The sequence below is a fragment of the Bidens hawaiensis genome, unplaced genomic scaffold, assembly GCF_021521415.1.
Source record: "Bidens hawaiensis isolate Kalapana, Puna unplaced genomic scaffold, B.hawaiensis_p1.1 tig00000602_1, whole genome shotgun sequence".
NCBI lineage: Eukaryota > Viridiplantae > Streptophyta > Magnoliopsida > Asterales > Asteraceae > Bidens > Bidens hawaiensis.
The window spans coordinates 57,059-82,883 of NW_027491037.1; the positions used below are offsets into that span (position 1 = coordinate 57,059).

Here is a 25,825-nt window from a genome sequence, read left to right on the forward strand (position 1 = left end):
CCCTTTACTTCACATATACAAATTACAAAGCAAAAACCTTTTAGCCTTTTCTTTTTTATTATTTACGTTTCGATTTAATACTTGAGCGTACACGCCCCAACGGACGTGCATATTGAACGTTTTACATATAACTTTTGTTAGGATTAACTGTCTCGATGCAAAGCACGGGTATGCCTGCCTTCAACACAAAACTTGAATAAAACGTTTTAATATTACTTTTTCATAGGTTTACGCCCCCCACCGCAACGCGGGGGCTTAGTACTAGTTTATACTAAATGATCACTAAGTTTAGACTTTGTTTATAATTTTTCTTATTGGATTTCACAACATAACGGTTTAGAAGTCTTTCAATCTGATTGCCCCTCTGACGTGGTTGTAGAAACAAATTCCAACTCAACTATGGCTACATAACCGACATCACGTGAGTTAAAAAACTTTTAAATTGAAGGACCAAAAATATTAAAAATTATTGTTAAGTTTCTAAACACACATACACACACATAAAAGAAAAAAAAAAAAAAAAGAGCCCAAGTTTTTTCACCAAATAAACACCATAAATCCCAAATAAACAAAACAAGTTGTTTTAGTTGGGGTTTTTTTTTTGCTAGTAAAATCATATACTATACTTATGAGCCAATAAATATATATTACTGGAAATACATTAGTTATATTTACCGAAAAATATAGAGACTACCTTTAGAAGTTTAGAGCTCAAAAACAAGAGAGACTGGAGCACCTTCCACCCCTACAAAGTTCCGTCCATGCATATGTTGTACCGTGTAGTCATGTAAACAAGATCCAAGCTTCTAGCAGCAGCAGCACATCATGTCCCCTTGTATAATATTACACATGGTACATAAAATCTATACAAAAAGTGAACATGTACGTATGTTTTACTTACAAAATCTTACCCACGTATCAAATTCAGAACTTGGCACACCGTTACATTTTATAAACATGCATAACTTACACCATAATTAAACAAAAAGAGGTAAAAATATGGATCACAAAATACCCTAACAATTACATTATAATTCAAAATCAAAGCCCAATTCCCAATTCCAAAATCTCAAGCACAATACATAAATAAAGTTTTTCGTAGTTTTAGTGATTTTGCGTTAATGCAAAACTTATATGTATCATACTGGTTGTGTGCCGTCTGAAGTGGAATCTGGAAGAAGGTGATGGTGCTGCGATCCGGAGTCTAAGTCGTCCGAAATATTTTTAGACGGATTTAATTTGCTGTAAATTGAATAGAGTGTAAGTTGTGCAAACCCAAGGATAAATCCAGTCCCATTTGGTACCTAATAAAATTAATAGAAGACAGTTAGTGTGATTTATATATAATGTGACCGGGTTAATTATTTTTACAAAATTAATTTATAAATATATAACGGATTGTTCTCTTCGTAAAATAGTTATATACATATCTTAAATTTAGTGCCAGGCTAAACGTATCTCCCTCCCTTACTAACCATACCCCCCCCCCCCTCTCGAACTTTTATTTTCCCTTAACATTTGTAATTGACATTTTATTCCCTCTTATTTTATTTTATACTTATCTCAAAATATCAAATAAAAAACCATTAATTTTTATTTTATTTTACAGTATTTTTATAAATTTTTATTATTGATTTATTATTTTATTTCTGTAAGATCTTATTGAATGTTTGTTTATTTTTTTACATGTATTAAAAAGTTTTGTATACTTTCTCTAGATAGTTTTTTATTTTATTTTTTATAAAATGTATTAAAAACAATTTGAATTTTTTTTGTTAGGTTCGGATACATGAGATTAATGTTACATGAGAAAATAGTTAAATTTGTTTATCAAGTTGCATTTATTTCACCATTTTATTTAAAAAATAATAATATACTTTTTTATAAGAGAATGTAAGCAATCTCTTAATTTTTTTATTAAATGCTTTTAAATATACATAAAAAGATAAATAGCAAAAGAAACAGTAAAAAGAAATTAATCGTATTAATGTAAAACTTGAGGGAGGTGTATATTTGGTAAAAATAGATGAGTGGTACGTTTAACAGCATCCTAAATTTACTATTATAATATACAAAAACCGTTGTTGTGTCACATGACACCTAATTGTCCCAATTTTTTGCAAAGTGGCATCATTGTTGTTAAATTTTAAAAATTATAACCATCTAATTAAAAAAGTTAATAAATATATTAAACATTCCATATTAACGATTTATCTATAATTTTTAGTAGTAAATAAATTAAAAAAACATATAAATAAAAAAACATGTGTAGAAATTTTAAAACTCATTTTAGTGTTTGTAAATTTGTGTTGTGTGTTTTTAGTTTATTAGTGAGATAATTATTTGTTGTGAATAAAATCTTTGGAACATTTCGGGCAAGTTAAACTTTTATTCGACCTTTTAAGTAAATTGGTCAAATTTGCTACTTGTGTTCTCTCATAGTTGGCAAAACGGACAGGTCGTGTCAGTCGGCGCAACGCATAGAAACCGTTTTGGTCGGTACAAGTTAGGGTCAAAACTGGTTATTTTAAGAAAAAATATTCATTTTGGTTCCGAGCATGTTTTCTTCACACTTTTTTTTACATTTACCCAAAAAAATTTAAAACTCACTATAACTGTTAAGTTTCTTATATGTTGTTGAAGTTAAGTAAAATGTGTGTAAAATATGTCAAGATCATATAAAATTAAAAGTTTAATAAGATGGCATGTTTGAAAACGAAAAAATTGTGATAAAATGCCTATAACTTTTTTAGTGTTACACTTTTTTAGGGATATATAGACAATTAATAACCGATTTTTTTTAAAAAATAAAATATTACTTATAATTAAGAAACAATTTTATAGTAAAAAAATAAGCGGGTCATAGGTCTCACCAGACCCAGATAGCTTTAAAATAAGTTATAACATCTCATTTATTTGTGAAACTCTTTCATAATCAAAGGGGGATAGGTGGTCGACGGCCACAGGCCCGACACCCCGCTAGGCTCGAATTTATTTTTAAAAAAAATATGTATATTTGTTAAAAACAATATGTATATTTGATGTTTAAACTTAATTACATAATCACTAGCTTGGTCTAGCCTAATTTGTGACATGTTTAATCTTTTTTTATACAAAAGTTTATTACACAACGTAAATTATAATCAAGTAAGCTTATTTAAAAATTAAGGCCCAAAACTTTTGCTTTCTGTCCAAATTTTTTTTTGCTTTCTCAAAGCCGACTTTGTCATCAAACCCTAAGTATTTTATTAACTTTTTTCCAATAAAAAAATTAAAATCCAAAAAAATATATAAATATCAAAAACGAAAAATGTAAAACAATCTCTATAGTACGGAGATAAAATTAGTTTGTCAGTGTGTGTGTGTGTTAACTGATTACTTGTAAGGTTTGGTAACTTTTTTTCTCTTTATCAAGAGATTTATAATGAGATTAGAATTATCTAAAATCGCTAAGATAACAACCCCCCACAGAGATTAGAATTCTCTTTCAACATACAGAATATAACCCCACACAACCCCCCACCCTTAAAAAAATGAAGATTGGCGTCGTTACCGGGGACACGGTTTGAGGTGATTAGAGAACGGCCCGAGTTTGGAGACTTGCCTTTTGTTGTTTTATAAATATAGATTAATATAGTTTAATTTAGTTTTCTTTTCTTTTAAATAGTTTAAATTTAGTTTTAATTAATTTTCTTCCACTACTATCTAGTGCCCGTTATCTGTTTTTGTTTAAGTGTGCAGTAATGGAGACTTACGGGAATTGAGTCAAAGAAGAAAAATGTTACACCATTTGGCAGATGGAGATAAAGAGGATTCTGGATTGCAAAGAGAAAAATCGAGTGAAACCTCGGTTACGTTTAATGTTTGATTTAAGGGGGAATCTTCTGGGTTATGAAAACTCATCTGGTGAATTCATTGAGCAAATACCAGATCCGGATGAGGTACTGTATGATTGGTTACGTATCCATCATGATACAAATCCAAATGCCCCATTTCCGACCCAAAAAGCTTTAGATGGAATTCGGTTTGGTTTAATGAGTACTTCGCAAATTAGTGAGCCGGTCATCAAATTTGAGAATGATGGGATGGAAAATCAGTTAGAGGAGTATGTTCCTTCCTGGGAAGATGAGTTTAGGGGTGAGTTTGGTGACGAGTTGATGGATTTTACAGTGATGGATGATGGAGAGTTTGACCCACTTGGTGATTTGAAGTTGCTCGAAGATCTATTATATAATGAGCCAAGTGTGGGGATCAAGAAGGAGCTTTGTGAGGAGAGCCATGAGGTAGTAGGTGATTTAGTTCTTCCGACAGTACTCCTTGATTATGAGAAACCAAAACATGAACCGTACTCAATCTCCATTCGGGACGTGTCGAGGTTTAAAAAGTTGGCTAAAAGAGTTAGAAGGAGGATATCTGGGCTCAAAGATTATGGTTTGATAACGAGTTTGAATTCCCCACCTCACTTTACTTAATCATTCCAGGGGGAATTCACGAATTGGTGGTTCGAGCTGAATTCAAATTTTCAAGACCACATGAGTTTTGCAGTTGGTTTCTTCCCTACTAATTGTAAACGGAGAGTGTTGAGGAGCATTGATGGGAAGCGGATAAAGGAGAAGCCTCCTGATTGAGGTTTCGGGAGCAAGTATGGCTGAGACTTTTTGTGTAAACTTAGCGCTTCCCGAGAGGCAACCCGGTAATATGTTTCATTTTATTTTAATTTTGGTTTTGTTTCTCCGATACTCCAATTGGTTCTTTTCTTGTTTGCAGGTTATTCTATGGTTGGTTGATGATGACGGTTGATGAGATGATTATAAACAAGTGTGGGGATACCACTTGTTTTAGAGGAGTTGCGTTCGTTCGTGAGTGATAGCTTGGTATAGAGCAATTGAGTTTTAAGCTTGCGTTCGAATTGGATGCCATGGAACACGATTCATGAGGCATATCGTCATATTTACCAAGGGAGTCTGTTCCACTTTACTTATATATGAATGTGTTTTAATTTTTGTCTTTTTCCTGTCTCATTGAGGACAATGTGAGATTTAAGTGTGGGGATGGGAAACTGCGTTTTTATATTAAACCAAAAAAAATCAAATATTTTAAATAATAAAAAAAATTGAAAACTGTCCCAGATTTTAATGAAATTTTGCAGATAATGGAAAATGATAGAAAAATTTGAAATTGGTTTCTTTAAAACTACTATTATATAAGAGATTAAATAAAGATAACGCACTAAACTTGGGATGTGTCGGTAGGTCCAACTAGCTTTGATATTCCTCTTTAGCATATTTCATATATATATATATATATATATATAATAATTTGAAAAATGGTGAAACCAAATTTCGATGCTTAGGGAGGATTACCATAATCTAAAAACTTTGATATGGTAAGACTTAGATGCACTCAAACCAGCACACTACTACATGTCCATCTTTGTACGAGCTTAGAAATAGTTATATACTTTAGGGTGATATAAAAAAGAGAAAAAAAAAGATGAAAAAAAAAGAAAAAAAGTATGTTATGAAAGTTATGAGTATTCCGAAAAGTTGTTCAAAAAGCAAAAGAATGAGAAAGTTATGTATTGTAAAATGCCAAAGAAGCATTCTCAAAAATAGAAAAAGAGGCCAAAGTTGTCCATACTAGACAGGATTGAGAGTTTACGCGTTGCCAAGGGGATAATGACTCTGAGGTTATCGCTATTGGGGCTCAAGGTTCTTAGTCAATAAATATCAAATTAGGGATTTATAGGACAAAGTCCAATAATATTTAGGAATAGATCGTACGATCTTCACATGACCATTCATCCATCAAATTTCACCGAGTGCATTTAATTAGTACTATCAACGAGTCATTGGCTTATGGTGATTTGTCAAACCAGTCTGCTTTGACTCTAGTTTTTCTACCTCTCTTTGTCTGAGATGGGGTAGGTGTAGCTGTGGTTTTTGAACTTAAAACGCTTAATGCAATTGAGTGCTTGATAGGCTAGTGGTCGGGTTTAAGTGGACAACAATATCGGCAATCGCAGTTTTTGCGTTTATCTGTGCTTAAAAGATAACCTATATGTTTTAAAAATCAGTTTCGAATTCTGATTCCATTGCAAAATACTTTTTCAGGGACGAAAAAAGGTTCAGATGTGGGGATATTTGATGTGGCCTAAAATATATATAATTTATATAAATGTTTACCATATTTTTAAGTTGTTTTGAATTGGTTTTTATTGAAAATTACTCGTTTCTAGTTTATATATAAAGTTTATAGGTTTTATGAGACAACAAACTAAAATGAAGTATTTATTTCTAAACTTGAGAGTAACGAGTAAATAGTTAAACGAATGTATTGCTGTTATTATTTTTATTCTCATGGAATCAATTTGAATTGTTTATAGAATATGCATTATTATCTATGAATTTAACATTTTAAATTTATGAACATTAATTTCAAAGTCTTTTGTTTGATTCGTACAGGAACAATCATCGTTTTTAGTGGACCATCCACTACTCGAAAACTAATTAAGGCTGAGGGGTGTGGAGCGCGAGAAAGGGCACGTGAGGCCATCCGCTCGCGCCCCGGGGCGCGAGCACCACACCACCGAGGCGCGAGAGGGGCGCGAGAGGGGCGCGAGCGCGGATTTCCAGGCGAGCGCAAGGGTGATCGCGGGAGAAGAGAGAGGAAAAGCTGGTGGGCCCACCCAAAAGAGCCGTTGAGCTCGGGTTTTTTTTTAAAAAAACCTTTACAAAATCCTATATAATACCCCTAAATCAACCCATTTTAACCATATCAAGCACAACTTCAATCTCCAAACTCATATATAATATCCCAAACTCCTTTATAAAACCCAAAATTTTTTTCCTATATATAACCCATTTCATATAAATCAATTACCACAACTTCAAAAAAAAAAATCCAAAAACAACCCATCGTCCCAATTTTTTTTTTTAAAATAATGTCGTCGTACTCGTCTGATTCCGACTCCTCCGAAGAGGATGATTTGCTTCTTCATGTAGGGGGAGTTTTGACCGCAACCGTGGTCAATCTCTTGCAAAATCAAGCCCATCAACCCCGACTCCCGAGGGTTAGAGCACCACCTCGTGATCGTGATCGATCGGGTGCTAACGATACTTTGATGAGGCATTATTTTAGCCCTCAACCGGTATACGCGGACTCGGATTTTCGAACTCGTTTTCGAATGAGCAGACAATTGTTCACGCGTATAGCGAGTGATTTAGAGGCACGGTATCCCTTTTTTCAACAAAGGGAGGATGCTAGGGGTCTTCCCGGTTTTACCCCTCTTCAAAAATGCACGGCTGCTATCCGTCAATTAGCGTACGGCATCTCGTCGGACGCTTTGGATGAGTATTTACAGATGTCGAAAAGGGTTGCACGTGAATCCCTTCATTTTTTCTGCCAAGTTAAAAAACATTAATTTTACTTTTTATTTAATATTTATTACATTTTTAATACATATTGTACTTAGGAGTCATATCGACTTACGCTCGGAGATATCTGCGTAAACCTACAACGTATGACATCCAACGCATATATGAGGTGCACGCAGAAAAACATAGTTTTCCTGGGATGCTAGGTAGCATCGATTGTACGCATGTTGGATGGGCTATGTGTCCAACGGCCTGGCGAGGTCAGTTCCACCGTGGTGATCATGAAGGGCCGACCCTCATACTTGAGGCGGCGGTGTCACAGGATCTTTGGTTTTGGCATGCTTTTTTTGGTGTTGCTGGGTCAAATAACGACCTTAATGTTATCGATCAGTCACATTTGATCAACGACCTTATCGACGGGGTTGAACCACCTCAATCTTTTGTTGCAAATGGAGACCTCTTCAAGTACGGGTACTATCTGGTCGATGGTATTTACAACGAATGGGCTGTGTTAGTTCAAGCTTTTACAGATCCAATCGCCGACAAACGGAAGTATTTTACGAAGAAGCAAGAGTCTGCTAGAAAAGATATTGAAAGAGCTTTTGGAGCTATAAAAAAACAATATTATGTTCTGACGAACCCGATACGTTATTGGACTCGGGAGAGGATAATGGACGTCGTCTACACGTGTCTTATCCTACACAACATGACGTTAGAAGACGAGGGCAAAGCTATATGCCAAAACTACCAAGGTGACATTCCGCCACAACCGTCCACAATCAGTGATCAACAAAAACTTCATAACATAGCAAATATCAAGAGCCGTGAGATACACGGGGGTCTTCGACATGAGTTGGTTGAACATTTGTGGGCGAGGCGACCAGATGATCTTGTATTAGATTAGTTTTATTATTAAATATTATTGTTTGTTTAATTTTTAGTATGTTTTTTTTTATTATGAATTTTCAAAAAAATGTGTGTTTTTTTAAATAATTTCTTGTTTTTTTAATAATACGTTTTTTTAATACATTTATAAAAAAATAAAAAAATAAACCGCTCGCGCCCCCTCTCGCGCCCCTCCACACCAGGGCCAGGGGCGCGAGCACCACAACCAACACCCATCTTATCAAGTTTCTCTCTCTGCCACACGTCACAATATTATTGGCTGGAGCCCCCACTCGCGCCCCCTCTCGCGCCCCCCACACCCCTCAGCTTAATATTTACAAGGAAAAAAAATAAAAGATTAGAGCAGCCCGCTAGCATGTTATAAAAAGTAATTGGGGGCCTCTCATATGTATGGGCCGTGGATACTAAGTCCACGTAAGAAAATAAAAAGGAGCTAGAGGAATATTTGGAGGGGCTGAGTGGGTTCATACCCTACTGCCGCAGCGAGAGACGATGAAAGAAGCAAGATAGCTAGGAGGATTCCAGCCACTAGAGGGTTCGAAGTTGATTTTAAAGGGGGACAAGTTTCTGGTTTGGAGTTTTGAAGTTTTAATCAAGTTTGTAAGTTCAGATTTGATCATTAAACGTAACTAATAATCTGATTTTTAAAGACATGATGATCATTATTATTGATATTTCCTACTTTTCTTTCATCATGCTTGGCTAAAACACTTAGAACTACCTAGGTTTGGTTGATTCACGATGTGTTAACGATTGTTTTGGGTCGAGTAACGAACATGTAATTGATTTTCTATTGTCAAGTTCATATTATTATGATTTTATTCTGTGATTGCTATCGAGTATGCTCAATATTATATTAATTAAACTCCGTGTTATTTTATCTTTACATGAATTAGTTTTGTGTTTGGTTTAGGATTGCATGTTAGACTAATTACTTGGTGTTTTTGGTTGTTTGTGGTAGACGTCACCATAGGGTTTGATTGGTTAAAGACTTAAAGTTGTTTATCTCAATGGTTCATCTCCTTTTAGTTGGACCAAGACATTAGGAGTTGGTTTATCTCTTTCGTCTATTCGATTTAGTTTGCCGTTGCAAGACCACGTGCGGTTTTCTAGCCGTTGATTAGGTTAATTTGTAAGCCGAATTATTTAATCTTTAATATTGAATTACCCCTTATTCCCAAGGTTTGTTAGGATTACGGGTCTCAGAGGAATTTGTGATTTTGATACGGACCAAGTAATAAATCAATTGGGTACTTAGAAAATCAATTGTGTTTTATCCTTTTTTCTAGACGTTTTTAGGGGTCTTTAGTAAAGCTAACCATGGGGACCTATTTTCCCTTATTATTGTCTAGTGAGATCATCTTTAGAACCCAGTTTTATGTGTTCGTTGTCACCCGAGCGTCGTTGATAGTCGTCAAGATACCTTACCTAGGTGGTTCACCTTCATCATATTTGAGAGCTTCGTTAGTGCCGTTAAGTCTCGTTAAGTTTCTTGTTAGTTTCGTTAAGTTAAGCAAGTTAGTTAAATTAATTAAAATAAAATAAAAATTTATAAAAATCAATTAGTTATTAAGGTAGGACTTGGATTGGGGTTTATAATCTGAGCCGTTCTCACGTGTCTTCGAGTTCGATATCCGGACTTTCCTTTTCTTTGCTATACGCGACCGGTACACTTGCCGTTTGTGTGAACTAGGATAGATTGTTTGGTTTTTTAAAGCTTAGTTGCGATTCGTGATTATTATATATATATTTTCGCACATCAAAGATAAAGTAGAAAAACCTCCGATAATAAAAAACGCAAGTATAAAATCCTATTTTTCGATAAAGTATCACTAAGATGACCCATTTTCACCTATAGTTTCGGTTGTTATATGTCAGGAACAGTTTTGTGAGAACGAAAATTGTTTAAGAGGAATATTTAACACATTCTCAAACAACTATTGACATAATATAGCTGGAGATATTCTTGAAAATACTGTTAAATTTTCTTTAATCATATTTATGATAAATATTTTGTAAAAGATATTATATCAAGTTGTTTCTAATAAATAAATGTGTATCTTTATTTATTTTATAAAAAAAGAAACACACAACTAATAAAATTTTTAATCAGATTGAAGTTTCAGAAATTGGAAAGCGACGTTGGATGCGCGTCGTGGATCACGTTATATCCACAGCTAGTTTCTTTAATAATTTCATGGGTTATTAATATTTTAATTAATCAAGACATTTTTAATAATTGTTGATCTTTATCTAATATATTATCCGCTAGGTGAGGTGATATGATGATACAGTGTTTGAGAGCCGTGGCAGAACTCAAACACATAAATTGAGGGCGTCAAAACGTAAAAAAACAGATTTTTATACACTTCTTAAAATACTAATAGTACGTTAAGTCTGATTTATAAATTAATAGGTTTTATCCCTTGTATTACGAGGTTTTTTTTACATTATTCGCTTTTAATTTTTATATATATGTTTGGATTTTTTAATTTTATTTATTGTAAGAAGGTTAATAATGTAATTAAGATTTGATGATGAAAGAGTTTAACAAATAAAAGAGATGTTAAAACCCGTTTTAAAAGCTATGATGAGATCTATGATCCGCTTATTTTTTACTATAAAATTATTTTTTAATTGTAAATAATATCTTTTTTAGGAAAATAAGATATTAATTTTTAGTATATCCTATTTTATGGGATTTCATATCAAATGTTTGGTGATATTAGTTTTAAATTTTATGAGATATAACGCGTTTAAGTAATATTCGGGTTTGGTAAGACCATACTCGTAAATTCGGGTCAAATGAATGAGAAACCTCCATTTACAAATAATGCAATATGGTGGCTTGAGAAAATGTAAAGAGCAACAACTAGAGAGTTTTTAAAGCTTTCGTTTATATATATTATAGATTATAGGTAATATAGTATTACATAGCATTAAAAACAATATCTTTTAGTTTAAATAGTTTTTATAGTTTTCATGATTAACATTTCAAAATAAGAAAAAGACTAGAATAGTAGATAGAAATAATTAATGGTTGTAGTTATAAAGGGCCCACATTTGTAGATAAATGATTGTACTACCTTCAGTTTTGATTTTAAAACACGTTGTTCGTTTCAAATATGAGGGAGAAGTGACCACGTCTATCATATAATTTGTTAGCCTATCTGGTAGGTCGCATGTACCCCTCCCTTTATGTATTCTATCTTAACATACAAAATTTCTTGATTTGGCTGGATCTTTTTGAACGACCAACTATAAAGAATAAACTGTAGTTTTTCGGGGTAACTCAAGTTTAAAAGACGACCAATACACCCACAATCATAGAGAGCGTTAAGTAACCTAAACCACCATCTCTTGTTTCGGTAAAAACCAGCCCACAAAGATAGAACCAGGTTCAGGGAGGGAACCATAGGAGGGTCCGGGGGGTCACCGGACCCTCCGACGACTAAACTTTGAATAGGAGTAATTGACACCAAGATCGTTTTTACAGGTTTTGGCCCTCACAAATATACTAAATAATTTAAGTGAAGAGAGAAAAGGAGTTCAGAAATTCTGATTCATATATTTTCTGGCTAGCGGCAAAGGTAGCGGTGCTTCAACTGTAAAGTAAATGTTGGAATATGTGTGGGAAAGGTAAACTGAGATGATGGACTTCATTTGTCTTTTTCTGTTTTGAATTATTAACTATTTTGTATTTAGTAAATTTGATGATCAAACTAATATCAACTAACAAGTCAATAATAAATAAAATATACAACTAACACAAGTAAATAATGATTATTATGGTGAATTTCTAAAATTCCTTTTATTTATTACTTTTAATTTTAAAACTTAACTTGAGTTATTTACATTTTACTTAATTTATGGTACAATCAATTTATATCTTTATTTGATATAGGGTTTTATTATTGTTTAAAATAACAATTTTCACTTTGCTATAAATAGAAAAGGTAAGTGTCGTACGGCCGTTCTCATGTTTGCACCAAGTCGATTTGTTAATAGAAATAGTTGTTACGCGTTAGAGAATATAAAAATTTTATTTTGACCCTCTTGTCGTAAATTTCTGGTTCCGTCACTGACCAGGTTTGATCGTATTCAAATTTAAGACTCTATGGCCTTTGACCGAAATTTCCACCTCCTCTCCAATCCTAGTTAGCTAAATCTCATTAGTTGTTTGAAACTATCATCTATTCAACTCACACTTTAAATTATCATAAGTTATATTATTTTAGTTTATAAGGATTTTTACATATATTCCATTGCTAAGAGGGCTTATTACACATTTCCTCAATCCTTAAAAGCTAATAACATATTTCTCCATCTCACTTGTCATTAACATATTACCCTAGGGAACAATAAAGCTTATTTCTTCCCAGACATCTCATCCATGACTCTGTTCCACCTGCAAGCAACCCTAAGCCGCCGGCGACTAGCCCTAACTGGGGATGCTTATTTCACCTGCAACTCAAGATTAGGAATGGTGGAATCAAACGGCGGTGAGAATACTAGAGCTAGTGTATCTAGTGTGGTGGTGGCTGGTCAAGGTGGTTTACGGTACGTTTCGGAGGCAGTAACCGGAGGAGATGTTATCGGTACTTCCTTCCTATCTATGCTGCCAGTTTTGTTGAAAACCTAGAAATCTAAAATGGTTTGATTGGTAGCAACATGGTGTAGGGTAGTTTGAAGATGATGATGAAAGGGTAATTGTTGTTGTATGTATTGGTTTGTATTTCCACCTTAACGTAGATGGCTACTGTTGCCTCTTCCTCCGAACCATACAACTTCAATTTCTTGTTAAATATATCAAAGCAATTAAGCATAAAGGGTATATGTACATGAACTTAGAATTAAACAAACATAAAGCATTAACAATAGTTTTTGTTTATCGATTTTAATTTTGATTATTGTAAAAATACTTTTTAATATTTTCTCACGTTAAAAAAAATCGACTCAAATTGAATTTATTAGCTTCAATATGTTCGTCTTAACACCGATTCGGTTTGGGTTTAACATGGGGATATATGTAAAATTGTTATTAAGAAGGGGATATATGTATTTAGTTTTTTAGTTAGTTTATTAAGGGTAAAATAGTCATTTAATTAGGAAATTTTAATAAAATGAGAAGATATGTAATATATGTGGTTTAGAGAGGAGTAATATGTAATTGATTTTTAAGGGATGGACAAATATGTAATAAATGAACTTAGAAAGGGGATATATGTAAATGCCCCTAGATTATATGTATATACACACTAGCGGTGCTTAGTCGAGTATGTACAACACTTGAAAGTTGTTCACGGTGCTTAGGCACGATACGATAAATTTATACGTAGCTAAATAGTCGAGTATGTTATTTATACAACTTATTAATTTTTGCATAGGCTTACCTTTTTATAGAGTAATGTGGTCCCTCAACTTTCTTTCTTATCAGTGTGGGATAAAAAAAATAATGAGTTATTCTTGAACTTCATACAAAAAGGTAATAGTTGTATACTTTATAGTACTGTACAATAACACTTATAATAACTTAAATTTTAAATTTACGTATAATTAACTTTTTTTATATGTATTTATTATAATGGAGATATCTATACTCAAGCTTTTGGATCAAGCAATCTGGAAGTCATAAAAACAATTTCTATGGTTAAGCCTTAATAAATTAAAGGGACGAGGGAGAAACAACATACCAAGAGGAACCAATCTTGCACAAGAATGGCGTAGAAAGTCCATACCCCGCCATTAAGTAAGAGAAAGAGGCTTAGAAGAAACGGCATGTACTCTACACTTTTAGTCGTCAACACTAGTTTCTGCATAATTAAATGATATAATCACATTACAAACATGCGAAGCAAGATCGATCAGTTTTTTTTAAAATATATCTTGATATGATTCTATAAAAGGGAATCATTCAGTTAATAATTAATAATTCAAATTTTAAAGAGTACGTTTGGTTGGAGGTAATGAAATGTAAGGGGAATGAAATGAAAGAAGGAATGGAATTGATCATTACCACTCATTTATCTTATTTGGATAACCTATTAGAATGAAATGAATTATTACTTTCAAAAGAATTGTAGGAATGATATATAAATCATAAAAACACTCATATCTCAAAATACTTTATTTTACCAAAAATAAAAACTACAATGGCAATGGTGGTGGTGGTAGCTTCGGCAACGAAAATGGTGATGGCGGTTGTGGTGGTAGGGGGTGGTCAAGTAGTGGTAGAATTGGTAGTGATGGCGATGGTGGGGTGGTAGCTAGCGACGGTGGTGGCAGTAAAGTGGTGGTGTCAAGCAGCAACAACGGTGTGGCAGCGATGGTCATGCGGTGGTGGTAGCGCTGGTGGTGAGGTGGTGGTGATAGTGGCGGTGGCTGTCAGATGGTGGTGGTGGTGGTTGTTGTTAGGTAGTGGTGTTGTTGAGAAAGTAGGGTGCATGAGGAATAAAATGAAAAAAATAGGGGGGGGGGATGAATTGTTTTGATGAAATGAGATTCCGTATGTAATGGATGATTCCATTTCATTGATCAAACAAACACAATTTTTTTCATTATCACGCAATGGATCATTTCAATCCCCTTGTTATTCCGACATACCAAAAGCTACCAGAGTGTCACACAAAAGTATTCACACTTTTTTCTATTAATAAAATCAGTCAAATTTAGTGTGGTTCCAAATCTTCTGAAATATATTTATATATGTATGTATGTTAAAAATCAATTTAACTAATTGACCTAAATAAAAAATATTTAAAACTTGATTACTACTTGTGTTAATAGTGCAAGTTAATTACAATAACCAACTCACTAAATTTAAAAATAACTTCAATATTTATAAAAAAAACAACTTCAGAAAATGTAGTTATGGTTGTTAGAAAAGTAAATAGTGTGGAAAAATCTTAAAATATTATTATCGTCTCATGATATTATCCCAATAAACAATTAAAGCGGAAGAATATTGTTAATGACAAATTACAGTCATGTTAGTTAATAAGAAATTTTATTTCTATTAACAACAATGAATCTGTATAAGCCTACCTGTTGTGTTATGATATGACACGTATATACGCATGTGTGTATGGTTTCGTTACAATATTTCTAAAGGAGGTATCAAAATCTTACCATGGCAGAAAGAGGGGAAGCATACATGACAATATTAAGAGCTGCACCCATGAAGCCTATCACATCAATCCTCATTTCTCCCACCATTGCAAATTGCGTCACCAAAACTACCCCTGCGAACACCAACACATCAACTATCCCAGCAAGCTTAGCTGTTTTCACCTGAGTGACATAATCAAACTAAGTGTTAAAACTGAAATAAAGAGACTAGTGTCTTTGATAATATTTTAAATTCCCGTAGATTATAGAATGAACTGATGCATGAACACACACATACATACAAATTAACGGGTCAAATAAATACTATTAAAACTTTAAAAATTTTAAAATTACGTGTTAACTTGTAAGTAGATTAAATCGATTCACATATAATTATTGACGAGTGATCATACATTATACACAAACTAAAACACAAAACAGAAATTTACCTTTAGTTGGTATGTTCATAATATATGCGTTAACATGTGAGTTTGTTCAAATAAGAAAGACTCAAAGCATGTATGAATTCAATTCATACAAAATTTTACGGTATTTAGAATTTTTTTAAAACTCTTAACTATAGGCACATATATATTCAGTTAATTACATCTACAATAATTTTCATATTAATTTAGATAAAAATTTACTTTATTACATTTAGGGAATATTTTTCAATGTAAAAAAGAAAAAAACATGATCTCTCTGTTTGGAATGGGTAATGGAATGAACACATGAATGAAATAGACGAGTTATTACTTGATGCATTGAGAATTTGAGATGTTTGGAATGGATCACTACTATTCTATTGAGATGTTTGGTTACCATATAGGAATGAAATGAGTTATTACTTGACGCATTCCCTTTGGGTCTTTTTGTTATGAGGTAATGAAATGGACAGAGGAATGAAATGAACGGGAGAATAGAATAGATAAAGAAATGGAATAGATCATTACTATTCAATTGTCTTTGTTCGATTACAATGTAGTAACTAGGAATGGAATGGCTCATTACTTTATGTTGTTAGGTAAACAGTAATGATGAATAAATAAAATTGGTGGAGAGCGGCGATAGTGGTGGTGGGCAGTGGCGATCGAGGATGATGGTTGGTGGAAGTGGTAGTGGTAATGGTGGTAGGTGGTGGCGATGGTGGGCAACAAGCGGTGGTGGAGAGAGGTGGTAGGTGACGGCGGTTGGCGGTGGTTGGTGATGTTGAGTGGCGGTGGTGGGTGTTAGTGGTGGCGAGAGATGGTGGTGGCGGGAAATGATGGATGGATGGCGGAGATGGTGGATGGTGTGGGTGGCGGCGACAATGGTGGGTGGTGGTCGGTGGTAGTGGTGGGAAGGCGGTGAAAGTGATATAAGGTGAAATATGGGACGAATTAACGAAAAAGGGTGGTAGATGGAATTAATTTGAGGTGTTTTAGAGAATGTACAAGATAATATGATTCCATTTCCTTAGTTTACAAACACTTTTTTTTCATTTTTTGTGATGGCTTATTTCATTCCGCCCCCATTTTTGCATACCAAACACTACATTTAAGTAATAATAATGTTTTTAAAATGATAAAATTGTCTTTTGGAACCACTAATAATAAGTATACATTATTTAATAAAGCATAGCTAGTTTATTCACTAGCTTAAGTAATACATATTTAAAATGTATGTCTAATTAAAATTAAAAGGTATAGTACATACAGGTTGTTTAATAATCTAGTACTGAAACATTAAAATATCTAACTACTAAAATGTTGGGAATATTTCATGGAATAATAACTAAGTTTCAAAATTGTTCTAATTAGGTTACTCATACATATTTTTCCTAAATAGGGTAACTAAATCTTCAAATAGAGTCTCACCGATTTTTTGTGCATCAAGAAAGAAATGAAGAATAAGATGTGGGGGTCGGAATTTGCAATATATGTAGTTAAATTTATAAAATTTTAAAAAACGTTAATTATATTAAAATTCAAAAATAAAAAATAAAATTCACGTCGCCAATCATCGTCAACATAGAAAAACAAAGATAAAAGGATTTCTTATGTGAAACAAAAAAGAAAAATGCAAAAAAAAAATGTTAAAAACTTTAATTTAATAAAATATAAGAGTTAAGTGACTTAATTAGAACACTTTTTAAAGTTAAGTGACTTAATTTAAACACTTTTATAAATTAGTTAGTATTATATGTAGTTTCCACTAAAATGTTTCACAAAACATTAAACACCAAAGAGTGTAACTGAATGAACCACACATTATATCTCAAACTGATTTAAAGATATTATCTTAAGAGAGCCTACCAAACAAATGAACAGCCCCATAACCTTTAAAATTTTGAATGGTCGTAATGAAGTAGAACATAGAGAAACATCAATGAATGGATATAAAATGGTCAACTTGTCAGAATTATTAATTTACAAGTATCATTGTGAATCAGTCCAACTGGCTTTAGCGCCAGGCGGCCAGGTAAGGCGCTATTCGACCCTCGACCCCTCAATGTTGAAACCTCTGCTGGAATTCCTCTAATCGTATGTTCTGATGAGGAATCCGCAGATGGTCCTCCGTTGGTGCGGAAGAAGAGGGCTGCCGGCGGGAAGGGGAAGGAGAAGGTGGCCTCCACTGCCGATCCGGTGCCTCGGTCTGATTCGGAGACCGAGAGCGAAGAGGTGGTGGGGAATCCCGGTGGGGAATCCCGGTGGCGATAAGACCACCATTCCGGAGGCTATGACAACTGTCACCGGAGAGCCCAGGATGACAATGGTGAGCGGCGTGAAGAGGCCGGCTCCATCGGGTTCATCCCCGCCTGTCCGTACATTTAGGCTCAAGAAAACCCGTAAGTACAAACTTCCTTTATCTTTAACTTCATAGCTTAATATCATTAACACTTATCTTCTTTGTGCAGGCGTGGATGTTGACGCATTCCAGGGTGGAGCGCAGAGGAGTACCTCCCCGCCAATGACGGCAGGCCCGGTCAGCCTACCTGAGGCGACGACCCAGGCGGCTGCGCCTGCTTCCACTGGTTCAGTTGCTCACTCCGTTGAGCCGACTGTTCCAGCTGTGATGACGTCACCGCCGGCTGTCAGTGCCATTTTTACCACATCTTTCACTGAGCCGGCGGTTACCTTTGCTGCGGATTCCGCGGCGGCGACCGCGGCGGCTGTTACCATGCCTCCGTCATCGGCAACGACGGCCGAACCTTCAGGTATGCATGGGGCTTATCGCCAACCTCTGCCTCCTTCCCATCTGCCTGACCTTTTGGATGGATTTCCCTTGGGTTCAGGTGATGGGTTTGGCGGCTATCGGCCTGTTATTGACCCTACAGGTGCGTAGGGTTCTTTTGGCCCATTTTATATATTTTTTTATCATCTTTTCCTAACTGCTTTATGTTTTTTGCAGTGTCGGATTCCAATGAAGTGTATGTTCCACGATGGAACATTCGCCGAGGAACAACCCTTCGCACCCCTGTGGAGTGTGTGGAGTGGGCTCGTCACGCTGCTCCCGGTGGTGCGTTGGGGGAAGCCATGGCTAGCTACCAGGAGGGTAGGCTAACCAATGAGCTTCGGGTTCTCCTGACCCGGATGCAGCCGCGCGTCGAGCTGCTTTGTCGTGAAAACGACAAGTTAAAAGCAGCTCGTCTTCAAGAAGTAGCTCGGGCGCGGGCTGTCCGGGAGGAGAACGTAAAGCTTACCACAGCTGCTGCGGAAAAGGAGAAGGCCTTCAAGGCCCTCGAGGTTGAAGTTCAGGCCCGGCTCGAGGCCCGTTCCAAGGCTGCCCAAGCTGTTAATGAACAGCTTCGACTGGCTAAGGAAACTGCAAGGAACGCAACCGAGAGGGCCACCAAGGCTGAAGCTGTTGCTGAGCCTCTACGCGTGGAGAATGAAGAGCTTAAAGCCAAATTAGAGGCTCTCCAGCAGGCTCATGATGCCTTGGCGATGGAAGACGCCAAAAAGCTCCAGGAGATCTTGGACCAGAGGGGGGTGCTTGACCATACTGAGCGGAAGCTAAAGGGCGTCGAAGAGGCTGCGGCTAAAGAAGTGTTGCTTGCCAACCTCAACAAGAGTGAAGCCGAACGCGCCCGTAACGAAGCTCAAGCTGCCCTCCAAGAAGCTCTGGTTGCCAAGGAATGGCTTCTTCGAGAAGCGTTGTCTCAGGTATGCTTTTCATGTCTTTACGCTTTTCTTTGTAAATAGAAAAGGTTCTGATACTTGTATATTTTCTTGTAGGTTGTGCATCGGGTCTTCACGGAGACGTCTTATGACGATGCTATGAGCGCAGCCCTCAACGCTTCTCATGAGGATGGGGAAAAGGCCGGCTTCCTGCTTGGTCTAGGGTTCGTTGAGAAAGGCATCCCGCCTTCCAACTTCCCTTTGTACAATGTTGATACTGAAGCTGTTTACGACCAAGCAGTGAATCAGTATGCCGCCTTCCCGCATCCGGTGGTGGAGAAGGTGAACCAAGTTGCTGCTGCTGATGATGGGCTAGCTATCCTTAAAGCTTTCCTTGAACTGCCACGCTCTACTGACGGTGCTGGTCCAAGTGGAAGTGGCCCTGAAGCCTGATCCTGAAGATCCCTTCCCACTGCTAGGATAGATTTAGCTTGTATAGATTTATATTCTTGTAGGCGGGTAGTACCCGGCCATTCTTGTAACTAATCATTGTGAAATATAAATCTTTGTGCGGGTAAGACCGCTACTTTTACTGGATTCCTTGCTTTATAAACGTTATATGACTTGCATACTTTAGTTTAAATTAGCAATTTTCCAAGTGTTTAGAATAAGTTAACCTTTGAACGTGGTAGATAATAGGTTGAAGTTTTGCTTCCTCTTTCGTGATTGTGCGGGTAGGACCGTCACTTGCACTTAGTAGGATGGCTAAACTTTACCTACATCTGACCTGCGTGGAGGTTTTCCTCATCTTTTTTGAAATTTCTAAGTGTTTAGGATAAGTTAACCTTTGAACGTGGTAGATAATAGGTTGAAGTTTTGCTTCCTCTTTCGTGATTGTGCGGGTAGGACCGTCACTTGCACTTAGTAGGATGGCTAAACTTTACCTACATCTGACCTGCGTGGAGGTTTTCCTCATCTTTTTTGAAATTTCTAAGTGTTTAGGATAAGTTAACCTTTGAACGTGGTAGATAATAGGTTGAAGTTTTGCTTCCTCTTTCGTGATTGTGCGGGTAGGACCGTCACTTGCACTTAGTAGGATGGCTAAACTTTACCTACATCTGACCTGCGTGGAGGTTTTCCTCATCTTTTTTGAAATTTCTAAGTGTTTAGGATAAGTTAACCTTTGAACGTGGTAGATAATAGGTTGAAGTTTTGCTTCCTCTTTCGTGATTGTGCGGGTAGGACCGTCACTTGCACTTAGTAGGATGGCTAAACTTTACCTATATCTGACCTGCGTGTAGGTTTTCCTCATCCTTTTGTTAGAAATTCTGTTTGGAATAAGTTAACCGTTCGACGCGCGGTTGTCAATAGGTTAGTGTTCAGTTTCCTCTCATGATTCATGCGGATAGACCGGCACTTTCATTTAGTAGGATGACTGAACTTTTCCCCTTCAACTGACCTGCGTGAAGGTTTGCCGTTTTTTGGGTTTATGCGGGTTTTGCCGCCTTCCCCATGCAACGACTTTCACACTTATGTATGCGGTGAAAACCGGCATCAGTGTTGATAGTTCATAAAGTATAAATGTAAAATCATCAGCGTCGATGTTCTAAGGAGAATCATTTCCATTAGAAGTGGCTCTGGGCCTTTTCTTTACAAATTTGGAATTGATCTACATGCAAACTGTGTAATTGAGCTCCCTTCCATGTTGTTGGGATGGGAGTGCCATCGAGCCGATATGCACCTGGTTCGGGATCTCGTTCTTTACGCAGCATGTAGTCTCCACATTGAAGCTGGAAATTTTATTCGTGTTTTCCCCAGCTGGGGTTCTACACGGATCAGCCTGCTCAGCGTTCATTGCGCCACGAGGTGCGCGAGCGTCCCATCTCTGACAAATGCTTCGACCATGTCTTTTACGTCTGTGCATTCTTCAGTGTTGTGGCCTTTTGTCCTGTGAAAGTCGCAGTATTTGCTCCGATCAGCATTGGGACGATGTCGGATTATTGGAGCCTTTGGCCATGGGAGCTCCTCAGTGGCGAATATCTCGGTGACGCTTTTGGTGAGTGGCGTCCATCTGGAGTTCTGGTTCGACCGTACGTTATCCCTTCCGCCTAACCGATGTTGCAAGCCGGATGAGGTGTCAAAGTTTACCCTTGACTGCCAAATGCCTAGCTTCCGCTTTTTGTTTAATCGGGCACTGAGGACGTTGTCTTCTCTTGTTTTCTGGGTGTAGAGGTTTGTGCTCTGTGGGAGATCTCTACCCAGTTGCCTCTCAGTTTCCGCAAAGCGTTTAGCTGCTGTCATGATGGCATCCCATGTGGATGGCATGCCATCTTTACCCGTTAAGGTGCGGATGAGCTCTGGGTCGTTCGCGCCCTGAATAAAAGCAGCGCGAACAAGATCTTTGCTAATGTTACCCAGACTTAGCTTCTTTGAGTTGAAGCGAGTGATGAAGTCTGGCAAAGATTCATCTTCCTCTCGAATGCATTTGAGGATTGTCCATTGCTCCTCGGTATACTTTCGTTGTTGGCTGAAGTGTTGGCTAAACTTCTGTTGGAAGTCTGCCCAGTCGTAGATGTGGTTGACCGGTAGACGATCGAACCACGCTCTAGCAGCCCCGACAAGCGTCATTTGGAACATGTAACACCACGTAGGTTCCGTCCAACTACTGACGGTTGCCCCCGCTATGAACCTGTTCAAATGATCGTCTGGATCAGATATACCATCATAAGTGCCGATGTTGGACATCTGTTTGGCACTTTTTGGGGCGATTGCTTCCGCAATGTCCCTTGCAAATTTGGACGTTCCCGCATTTGCCACAGTTGGTCTGAATGTTTTGGAGAAGTCACGTGGACTTCCACCTGTGTTTTTTGGTTTGAAGGCTTATTCAAAACGCCTTCTCGGTTGGGAGTCCGTTTCCTTACGCTTCCCTTTTGCCCTATGGCGAGGGTTCGCGTCGGTGTCGGATTCCTCCGAGTCATCTTCCAAGTATTCTTCGAATTCGTCAGCCTGTTGGACGGAACGCAAGCGTTCGTCCAACTCAGCTTGGAATTCCCTCTGACGTGCCTCCGCCCATGCCTTAACTTCATCGAGTGTTTGGCGGGGGAGTCTTGTTTGTTTCTCTAACTGGGTATCGGTGAATCCCAGTGAGCGATTATTTACTTCACTTGCCCCAGCTTGGGTAACTGGGGTAGTGTTCGTAAGATTTACTTCACTTGCCCCGGCTTGGGTAACTGGGGTAGTGTTTGTAAAAACTATGTAGCCGGTATTCCCCCCAGTAGCTGGGGTTGTGGTTACCGGAGTTTCTTTAACCATCTTTCCAGAAGTTTGAAAAAACTGAAAAGAAATGAAGTTCTAGCTTTTATGCACGGATGGCGCCAATGAAGAAACACTAACCGGACCCCGGGCAGATTACGGATAACCTGGGGGTTAGATAGATGTTTCCCACGAGGGGTTAGACCCAGAAAAGATGGTTCTTCTGATAACCTGCAAAACAGACACCGTGAGCTTGTCACTGAGAAGGGGGGGTTCCTCCTTGTGACCACCCTCCGGCGTGAGAATCAGACTAGATTGCTCTTTAAATATAAATGTATATTAAGAGATTGCTAGAGCAGATATCAGGTATAATATGATGATAATATGATAGTAATGTGTTAAGATAAGATGATCATACCATTTGGGGTATTTATAGCCGAAGGTAGGTTTCCAAGGAGGTGTGGCCGGCTGAATAGTATTCCTGTTCTACCAACTGTGGCCTACGCACGTGCCCTGCTGGTAGTTGATGGGTAGGCAGCGGCTGACAGTGACCAGGCCTGCTGTGTAGTATTCCTTTTCCACCAACTGCCGGCTATGCACGTGGTATGACAGGAGTTGGTGAGTAGGCAGCGGCTAATAGTGACATACAGTACAGGAGTATGCTGCTCGCCATACTGTTGTCAATAAGCTGTCGTATCTTTAGTCAGATCTTTTGCCCATACCTCGTCAGGTACAGTACAGAAGATCTTCCCGTATCGTACGGACTGGCTTAGTTGGGCGGAAGTATTCCCCCTCCCGCCCTTGTGCGGGATTGTTCCCGGCTTTGCTCATTCCTTCAGGTGACACTGAATGATTGAGAGCTAAGTGCCTTGTGCGTGTAGCCTTGCTGCGCGGGTGGCCTTCCCTGATGGCTTGTATCCGCAGCTGCGGGAACAGGCAGAGTCCACCATTGGGAGGCATTTCCTGCGGGAACAGCTTGCGTACTGCGCGTAAGGACGTCACGTCTCTGAGCATGGTAGGTCCTGCGGATCCAGTTGGTTTTCTGCGCAGACGTCCCTATTCAAGGTGAGTCTTGCGGGTCCAACTGGGCTCTGCTGGACCTACCTCTTCAAACCAAAAGTAGTAACTAATGTTTTATAATCATTTGATAGTTTTATTTGTAGCCACAATATATCTATATGTTTTATATTTCCTAAAAATGAAACAGATATGTCATGTGCCACTTAATTATCAACTCATGTTGTTTTCTAACCAAAAAGTTAAGTTGGCATATAAAGGCGGAAACATGTCTCCAAAATTTATCTATTCATATACATTTTAATAAACTTATAGGCTAGGGACCATTAATTAATATATGAAAATAAACAAACAAATAAATAAGTAACTCACTCTTGTTCTTGGAGATGCATAGATGAGGAACAATGTAATATAAGCAATCTCTACAACCACGCCAAAGCCGTTCACAGTTGCCACCAAGTAACTCCCTGGTTTTGTAATCCCATAGTAAGTCCATAAACTCGAATTCAGCAAAGTGCAGATATAGGGAAGGCTTTCAAACTCTTCGGTTGATCTTTTTTTCACTATTCTCAAGAAAGTTTTTCTACAAATGAGCATCACCAACCTACCGTCAAAAGCAAGGAAGATATCGAACAAAATGTGTGGAAGAACACATATTTACTTACACTGGGGAGAGAAACATAAGAATTGAAATGATATTGCCTGAAACAAACAACAAAAATGTTAGATTTCGGAATTAAACTTGGTGATCAATCACAAAAAGTAACGTCTGTAGCGAAGATATACCGACAATTCCGACATAAACATATAGATCGTTCATCTTAAAAGATCAAACAGATGCGAAAGAAGGACGAAAGAAACAATGAGGATATTGAAAGAAAATGATAGTGTTGTGTTTCAAGAAAAACAACTCAGATGTTATATAAAATGGGAAGAGCCCTACTTGCAATTATAATAGTATAATTTTTTGTTATGACTTGGTTACAATATTGGTCCCACGAAATGAGATCTTTACATATTGGACGGTCGGATTTTATTTCATAAATTATTACCTGTACGTTTTCAAAAACGTGATATATATCAAATTCATTTGCTTGAATTAAAAAATAAATATGAAAGCAACAGGGTTTTCAAGATAAATAAAAAAATGAAAAGTGATTTGCTTTGTCACCAATATTGTTTTTACACTAGATTATTATTTTTATAAGAACGATTAGACAAAATTCTGACATTTTAGCATATGATTTTTCGTAAATTTAATCTTTTAGTCAAATTGATTATTGGATAGGTAGTTAGTTTACTCTGATTCGTCAATATGCTGAGAAATTTATCATTGAATGACCAAGTCTCCCTCTCTAGGTGTACACAAAGCTAAGAGCATTCACATTCAATATATTAAAATGAGTAGAGTTTTTATAATGTAAGAAGTGGTTTAAGATGTTGTGAGTGGAATAGAGAGAATTACAATGATTTTTCTGTATATTTGAATAGCTACTGTTCATTTCATACAATTTTTTAATATAATTTTAAAATTGGTTGTTAGTGAATAAAATAGAAAATGTGTTGATAAATGTATAAAAAAAATTATTTTATTGAAATGAAAGATAAATGTAGTGATCGTTAGTGTAATTTTAGATTTAAAGATAGTGGATAGGATGTGAATACTCTAATGCCTGGTTTTGGTTGAGGTGGTTGTTAATAGAAAGTAAAAGAAGTTTTTCGAAAATTTATGGATGGCAAACATTTTCTTAGGATTATATTTTGCAAATACTAGGTGTTAAGAGTATGAAACAATAATAATAGGATCGTTAAATTCTCTTTTTCATTATACCTCGATATATAAACGAATATAATTCTCTATTATAGGATAAAGATAATTACAATAAATCATAAATTCATGGAAATAATATTTGTGTAATATAAGTCTATTACACCCCCACAGTCGAAGCGGGATGAGAGTGAATGCTGAGACTGGAGCGAAAGTCTTCAAATAAGGGGCGTGATAGACCATTAGTAAAAATGTACGCAATCTGATACAATGAAGGGACGTGAAGAATGCGAACCTGA

The 25,825-nt window shown here is 36.7% G+C and overlaps 1 protein-coding gene across 1 annotated transcript; it reads right to left on the reverse strand.

Annotated features, from left to right (window-relative positions):
- Positions 1–814: 814 nt before the first annotated feature.
- LOC143637138 (bidirectional sugar transporter SWEET17-like) lies at positions 815–24,739 on the reverse strand. Its single transcript, XM_077104590.1, has 6 exons — positions 24,545–24,739; positions 24,424–24,460; positions 24,131–24,341; positions 15,411–15,572; positions 13,976–14,095; positions 815–1,304 (listed from the first exon to the last, which is right to left on the reverse strand). Exons 1-6 carry the CDS (start codon positions 24,576–24,578, stop codon positions 1,140–1,142), a joined length of 729 nt encoding a protein of 242 aa, XP_076960705.1. The 5' UTR covers positions 24,579–24,739; the 3' UTR covers positions 815–1,139.
- Positions 24,740–25,825: the final 1,086 nt, after the last annotated feature.

What these genes read in the sequence shown, in the direction of transcription:
- LOC143637138 (XM_077104590.1), bottom strand. Translation starts at nt 24,578, where the DNA reads ATGAACGATCTATATGTTTATGTCGGAATTGTCG. An exon ending in CTTATGTTTCTCTCCCCAGT is followed by an intron (nt 24,342 to 24,423) that starts GTAAGTAAATAT and finishes GCTCATTTGTAG; the next exon opens with AAAAACTTTCTTGAGAATAG. An exon ending in ATGCATCTCCAAGAACAAGA is followed by an intron (nt 15,573 to 24,130) that starts GTGAGTTACTTA and finishes TATGTCACTCAG; the next exon opens with GTGAAAACAGCTAAGCTTGC.